This window comes from Tachysurus vachellii, chromosome 20, assembly GCF_030014155.1.
Source record: "Tachysurus vachellii isolate PV-2020 chromosome 20, HZAU_Pvac_v1, whole genome shotgun sequence".
NCBI classification, from domain to species: domain Eukaryota; kingdom Metazoa; phylum Chordata; class Actinopteri; order Siluriformes; family Bagridae; genus Tachysurus; species Tachysurus vachellii.
Window position 1 is genome coordinate 21,778,478 of NC_083479.1, and position 7,500 is coordinate 21,785,977.

Consider the following 7,500-nt stretch of genomic DNA (forward strand, 5'->3'; position numbering starts at 1 on the left):
TGTTTAATGTGAATCATGTTATAACCAGTGGCTCAGAACATGTCCTGTAGATTTACAGCTTTACCTCTGACTGTTACGCTGTGCTGCTGTTATACAGAATAATCATTCAGAGTTTTTCCTCTGTGCTTGCAGCCGAATCTGGAAATTAACCACCATGCAGATAAATCTCTGGACAGTTTCTGTAAGTGGCAGAAATCACTGTTGTCTCATCAGGGGGACGGAAACAGCATCCCAGAGAACGGCATCGCTCACCATGACAACGCTGTTCTCATCACCAGGTCAGTGGGTTCTCCTGTCTGTGGAATGATGAGAGAGTCGGTGAAAGTCTGAGAGAGAGTGAGAGAATTTGAGAGCGTTGGGGAGAGTTTGAGAAAGTCACGGTTAGTCAGAGATAGTCTGAGATAGTCTGAGAGAGTCTGAGAGAGTCTGAGAGAGTCTGAGAGAGTCAGGGAGAGTCTGGGAGAGTCTGGGAGAGTCAGGGAGAGTCAGGGAGAGTCTGGGAGAGTCAGGGAGAGTCTGGGAGAGTCTGGGAGAGTCTGGGAGAGTCAGGGAGAGTCTGGGAGAGTTTGAGAGAGTTTGAGAGAGTCAGGGAGAGTCTGAGAGAGTCAGGGAGAGTCAGGGAGAGTCAGGGAGAGTCTGGGAGAGTTTGAGAGAGTTTGAGAGAGTCAGGGAGAGTCTGAGAGTCAGGGAGAGTCAGGGAGAGTCAGGGAGAGTCTGGGAGAGTTTGAGAGAGTTTGAGAGAGTCAGGGAGAGTCTGAGAGAGTCAGGGAGAGTCTGGGAGAGTCAGGGAGAGTCAGGGAGAGTCTGAGAGAGTCAGGGAGAGTCAGGGAGAGTTTGAGAGAGTCAGGGAGAGTCTGAGAGAGTCTGGGAGAGTTTGAGAGAGTCTGAGAGAGTCAGGGAGAGTCAGGGAGAGTTTGAGAGAGTTTGAGAGAGTCAGGGAGAGTCTGGGAGAGTTTGAGAGAGTCAGGGAGAGTCTGAGAGAGTCTGGGAGAGTCAGGGAGAGTTTGAGAGAGTTTGAGAGAGTCAGGGAGAGTCAGGGAGAGTTTGAGAGAGTTTGAGAGAGTCACGGTTAGTCAGAGAGTGTCAGGGAGAGTCTGAGTCTGGGAGAGGCTGGGAGAGGCTGAGAGTCAGGGAGAGTCTGAGAAATTCAGGGAGATTCTGAGAGTGTAAGGTGAGATTTTCGCACAGATTTTCTGAGAATCTGTGAGAGTCTGTGAGAGTTTGAGAAAGTCACGGTTAGTCAGAGATAGTCAGGAAGAGTCTGAGAGAGTCTGAGAGAGTCTGGGAGAGTTGGGGAGAGTGTGACAGAGTCTGGGAGAGTCTGAGCTTGTTGAAGAGAGTCTGAGAAATTTGAACAAAGTCAGGGAGAGTCTACATCCACTTCAGATTGTCTAGCAGTAAGAAAGGGAGTCGACTCTGAATCAACTCGTCTTCAGGAAGTGAATCGAATCCAATCTAAAACTGAATGTGATAACACACACACACACACACACACACACACACACACACACACACACACACACACACACACAGTGAAGTTTTTCTGAATTTTTTCCATCACCATTTTTCTAAATAAAAGAGTTTTACTGGAACATTTTATAGTTTGATTGAGACTCAACAGACAGAAAAAACATCTGTGTTGAAGAAATGATATAAAAAACAAAATAAAAATGTTTCTGATTGAAATGCTGAGGTTTTATTGCCACACAGATGTCTGGAGGTTAAAAAAGTTGTTTGTTTATGTGCGATATTAGTCTGAAATTGCTGGAAAATACCTTAATGTAACTTCAACCTTCAACCTTCTCGCATTGTGTGGAGATGCTGCGTCGCCGTGGGGACGAGTTCCCCTGAACACTTTACAGACCATCACCATGTTGCTGCCAAACCCTGCATTGTGTCATCATCTGGAAAGCAGCGCCGCTCGTCTCTCCTTGCTATTTTGTACACGTTATTATGGCAACCGAATCACACCCTTGAGTCACCTGTTGTGTGTTGAACATTTTCTGACTTGTGCTGAGGTTTTTTTCCCCTCGGCTTTTCTTTTCTCTGACAGTTTTTATGACTCAGCACTCCTTTTGTGCTCGTGTTGTTCATCTGATGCTTTTGAAACAGAAATGCTTTTGAATCTTTTGAATATTTATTCTGCTGTAAAACAGTAGTAGCTATATAAAGCTTCTCACACTGTTACTACAGCTACGCTATACGATCAAAAGTATGTGCCCCCGACTGTCACACCCATGTGTGTTGCTAATCATTGTGAGGTGATTAACGTGTTCTGCGCTCAGCTTCGTTCTCAGATAAGATTAAAAAAGCGAGATAATTGTACTCGCTACGATCACTCACCGGTCTCCAGCCATCTGCTGTGTCCTTCCAAGCTTTATTCATTCATTCATTCATCTTCTACCGCTTATCCGAACTACCTCAGGTCACGGGGAGCCTGTGCCTATCTCAGGCGTCATCGGGCATCAAGGCAGGATACACCCTGGACGGAGTGCCAACCCATCACAGGGCACACACACACACTCTCATTCACTCACACAATCACACACTAGGGCCAATTTTCCAGAGATGCCAATCAACCTACCATGCATGTCTTTGGACCGGGGGAGGAAACCGGAGTACCCGGAGGAAACCCCCGAGGCACGGGGAGAACATGCAAACTCCACACACACAAGGTGGAGGCGGGAATCGAACCCCGACCCTGGAGGTGTGAGGCGAACGTGCTAACCACTAAGCCACCGTGCCCCCCCACCAAGCTTTATTATTCTTCCTAAAGTTTCTCTACACGTTTAATCAGAGCAAGCATACGACAACTGAAAATAAAACCCCACTTCCAAGATTTTCTATTATTTTTGTGGGAACTAATTGCAGGTTGGAACTAAAGTTGTGATCATGGACATGAGGAAACTTCAGATCAGGCACTGAGGAATACTTCGCTTGCTTTCATCTGCGGCTTCATGGAATCGCACCTAAATGAAACATCTACAGCATTTAGCAGACGCCCTTATCCAGAGCGACTTACATTCTTTCTCATACAACTAAGCAGTTGAGGGTTAAGGGCCTTGCTCAGGGGCCCAGCAGTGGCAGCTTGGTGGACGTAGGAATTGAACTCACAACCTTCCGATTGGCAGCCCAACATCTTAAGCACTAGGCTACAACATCCCACCAACAGCTCCTCTGAAACATCACTGTGTAGAAAAATGAGTGTTTGGACGTCATTTGATCAGAACTTGATATGGACACAAAGCCCCTGGTTTCCTCAGAATGGTGTAAAATGAAGGATGATTAAAGATGCATCTTGTCGTGTTTAGAGCTCTCTGTAACTCTCTAAAGGATTTTTCTCCTGGTGCTCTTGTTGTCTAGCTGCAGAGACTCGACACGCTGTTGTTTTTGTCCTTTCTGACACTTCTGTATTCCTTGGACTAAGTGACTGTGGCCTGAGATGAGAAACGTTTTGCTATCCTGAGATCAGACTCTAACAAATGAGTCGAGGTTCAGGTGAGAAGGTGCAGCGGCTCCGGCCAAGAAAAAGCTCATGAATTAGACCTGGGCTCAGTGTTCAGTCTGGAGATGCTATATGAGTGTCTTTTTTTAAAGACACTGACGCAGGGTCCAGGAAGCGCTGATTAACCATCGCGTCTGGTAAGAACATTGTGAATCCTCCAGGACAGAAAATGCGGCTGCGTCTGCCATTTATTTTAGCGACGCAGGCTTTTGGTTTATGACTAATGATCCCCTGAAAGAAGGAGAAAACTTCACCAAGGCCAGACGTTTGATCCTGTGCCGTATTTATAGCTGCACGTCTGTTACAGGCAGCTGGAGGAAAGAATCTGCATCATTTGTGATCTTAATGTGTGTTAAAGCGAAACACTACAACAAGAAACAACAAGGGTTTAACTCTCAGACTGAACTTTAAGCACATTGAACCTGATTTCCTTCGTTAATACAATATACATGCAAAGCCTGAAGGACACAGCAGATGTCTGGAGACCGGTGAGTGAACGTAGCTTGTTCAGTGCATCTTATGTTATTTCTGTGCTCATGAAATGTTAGATGTTCATTCCAGTCATTAGAGAAGAATGGTAATGATTGTTGAGATTAACCCTCATTTGCATAAACAAAATGGATATATTTGAAAGTAAATATTTTATACAGATATGATGTTTTGTTCCATGACACAGATGAAGATGAAGGTTTAAAAGAGAAATTTCTGCAGTTTGATGATTCTTGACACATTGCATCACCAGGAGCAGTGCACAGTGTTGGAGAATTTATTCACTCATCTTCATCTTCAACTCGGTTAGTACGCAGGAGAATCCGGAGTCTATCCCAGAAATAAAGGGATCCTTGAGCTGTGAAGAGAAACCATTGGATGAAGAACTGATTCATGATGATATGTTTAAGTTAAAGTTTACATTTAATAACGTCATATTTAAATGTCTGCTCTGCTCCTGAAGATGCGTTACTGTAAGAACTTCATCAAGGTGAGCGCTTCTATGTCAGGTTCGGTCTCGCCACCTGCCGTCTCTCCGTGGTTTATTTTCCAACACAATACAGCATGGCATGAGCGATGTGATGAGGAATGAAAGTAACCCAATCAAAATTATTGCTTTCCCTGTGAGTGTTCCAGAGAGAGAGACTCATAAATTTTTGGATGTCTTCCATAAAGATCAGAGTGAAGCAGAAGGACATAGAAGGACTGAAATTTAATTTTCAATTCGGTGTCCTTGTGTGTGTGTGAGTGTGTGTGAGTGTGTGTGTGTGTGTGTGTGTTTAATGTTTTAATACATTAAGACCCCACGTATGATTGGATTGCAGGCTGCCATTAAAAATAAATGAGTGTATATTCAAGGCCTCGTCTTTCCCGTCTCAGATCGTGCGTGCCTGCTGCTTCGTTTTCTTTTATTGGATTATCAGAGCAGTGTGTACGTTATTTAGACAGCTTGACAGGAGGTGGAGACGACGTGCGCGGTTTGGCTTTGCATTCTTGGCCGTCTTGTTTCAGATTCAAACGAAAGCACTTTTTTGTGTGTGATGAGGACGAGACAAGGATCTTTTTTAATATATAAATTTTCCTGAGTTATTTATGTTGTAGTGGTTTCTGTGTTTTGACAGAGATGATAAATGAGAGTTTTAAAGCATCTGTTTGTGTATAAACTGACTTTAGTTAACACACAGAATCGATCTTATCTCCTGAGCTGCTTCAGTGGGATGATTAAATACAAAACCACTTTAGATTTTACTTTTACACAATTTTTTCTGATCTGGCGACAGGTTCATACAGAGATTAAATCCATCCGTAGAACAAACTCCATGCTTCTGTCTGTCCCATATGAAACCCAGAACGTCCTGGATTCTTTAATTTGTTCCAGATCAAGCCCTGTGTTCTTAGTTCTTGTGCTACAGACGATATTCAAGCCTGGCTTCCTGCCTTTGGTTTGACTCCATGGCTGTATCAGACTCAACTGCTTCTTAGGAGGTGTTAAATGCCCCGTTTGGGGAATGAAAAAATATTTGGCATTCTTTAGTAACGGCTGTGCCGTCAAAAACATCTGCCAAACCCTTGACAAGTCCAAAAAAAAACAGAGTGGTTTGTATAAGAAAATATAAAGTGGCCCCTGAGTGTGCAGTTCAAAACCACCAGTGGAGTGGAGTATAAAGTGGAGTGTGGGGTGCAGTGTGGGGTGCAGTGTGGGGTGCAGTGTGGGGTGGAGTGTGGGGTGGGGTGGAGTGTGGGGTGGAGTGTGGAGTGCTGTGTGGGGTGCTGTGTGGGGTGGGGTGGAGTGTGGAGTGCTGTGTGGGGTGGAGTGTGGGGTGGAGTGTGGGGTATAGGGTGGGGTGGGGTGGAGTGTGGGGTGCAGGGTTTTGTGCAGGGTTGAGTGCATTGTGGGGTGCAGTGTGGGGTGGGGTGTGGAGTATAGGGTGGGTTAACGAGTCCAGTTAACGTGACATAGTGCAAAAAAATTAATGGTGTATTTATGGTGTGTTTATGGTGTGTTAATGGTGTATTAATGGTGTATTAATGATGTATTAATGGTGTGCTTATGGTGTGTTAATGGTGTATTAATGGTGTATTAACGGTGTATTAATGGTGTATTAATGGTGTATTTATGGTGTGTTTATGGTGTGTTAATGGTGTATTAATGGTGTATTAATGATGTATTAATGGTGTATTAATGGTGTATTAATGGTGTGCTTATGGTGTGTTAATGGTGTATTAATGGTGTGTTTATGGTGTGTTTATGGTGTATTAATGATGTATTAATGGTGTATTAATGGTGTGTTTATGGTGTGTTAATGGTGTATTAATGGTGTATTAATGGTGTATTAATGGTGTATTAATGGTGTGTTTATGGTGTATTAATGGTGTATTAATGGTGTATTAATGGTGTGTTTACGGTGTATTAATGGTGTGTTTATGGTGTATTAATGGTGTATTAATGGTGTGTTTATGGTGTATTAATGGTGTATTAATGGTGTATTAATGGTGTATTAACGGTGTATTAATGGTGTGTTTATGGTGTATTAATGGTGTATTAATGGTGTATTAATGGTGTGTTTACGGTGTATTAATGGTGTGTTTATGGTGTATTAACGGTGTATTAATGGTGTGTTTATGGTGTATTAATGGTGTATTAATGGTGTATTAATGGTGTATTAACGGTGTATTAATGGTGTGTTTATGGTGTATTAATGGTGTATTAATGGTGTGTTTATGGTGTATTAATGGTGTATTAATGGTGTATTAATGGTGTATTAATGGTGTGTTTATGGTGTATTAATGGTGTATTAATGGTGTATTAATGGTGTATTAACGGTGTATTAACGGTGTATTAATGGTGTGTTTATGGTGTATTAATGGTGTATTAATGGTGTGTTTATGGTGTATTAATGGTGTATTAATGGTGTATTAATGGTGTATTAATGGTGTATTAATGGTGTATTAATGGTGTATTAATGGTGTATTCCCTCCATCACTGGGATGAGCGATGCTCCAGCTTGTTGATGTGGATTTTCATGTTTACACAATGTCTTATTTAATGCAGATTCTTGTACAGACCTGCAGACAAACTCTACTGAACTCCACCCATTCTATCAACACCACTGCATCCACTCCACTTCTGTTCATGTTCACTATTTATTGTTGTGTTCTGTTGTGTTTTGTCCATGAAGGTGCCATTGTTTTATTACAATAGTATGAAGAAACACCACCAGGTCAGATTTAATCCAGCATGGAGACGAATATAATAACCAAAGTTTTAGAAAAACACAGTGATGGAGTGATGAACACACTGAGAGAGAGAGAGAGAGAGAGAGAGAGAGAGATGGAGAGAATCACTGACTTTGTATAATCTGATTAAATCCTGAACTAACAGAGAGATCTGTGTTTTTCACAGGTATGACATCTGCACCTACAAGAACAAGCCCTGTGGAACTCTCGGTGAGTCTAGAACCGTTTCTCACTTTATTTTCATCTGCTTCTCTCTCTCTCTCTCTCTC

At 42.8% G+C, this 7,500-nt stretch overlaps 1 protein-coding gene across 1 annotated transcript in view; it reads left to right on the forward strand.

Annotated features, from left to right (window-relative positions):
* The window catches only part of adamts6 (ADAM metallopeptidase with thrombospondin type 1 motif, 6), a 75,123-nt gene that overhangs the window by 17,997 nt on the left and 49,626 nt on the right, over positions 1 to 7,500 (forward strand). Inside the window, exons 7-8 of the mRNA XM_060896084.1 lie at positions 133 to 278; positions 7,398 to 7,441. Coding sequence (XP_060752067.1) covers positions 133 to 278; positions 7,398 to 7,441 — 190 coding nt within the window. The remainder of the gene's footprint in view (positions 1 to 132; positions 279 to 7,397; positions 7,442 to 7,500) is intronic.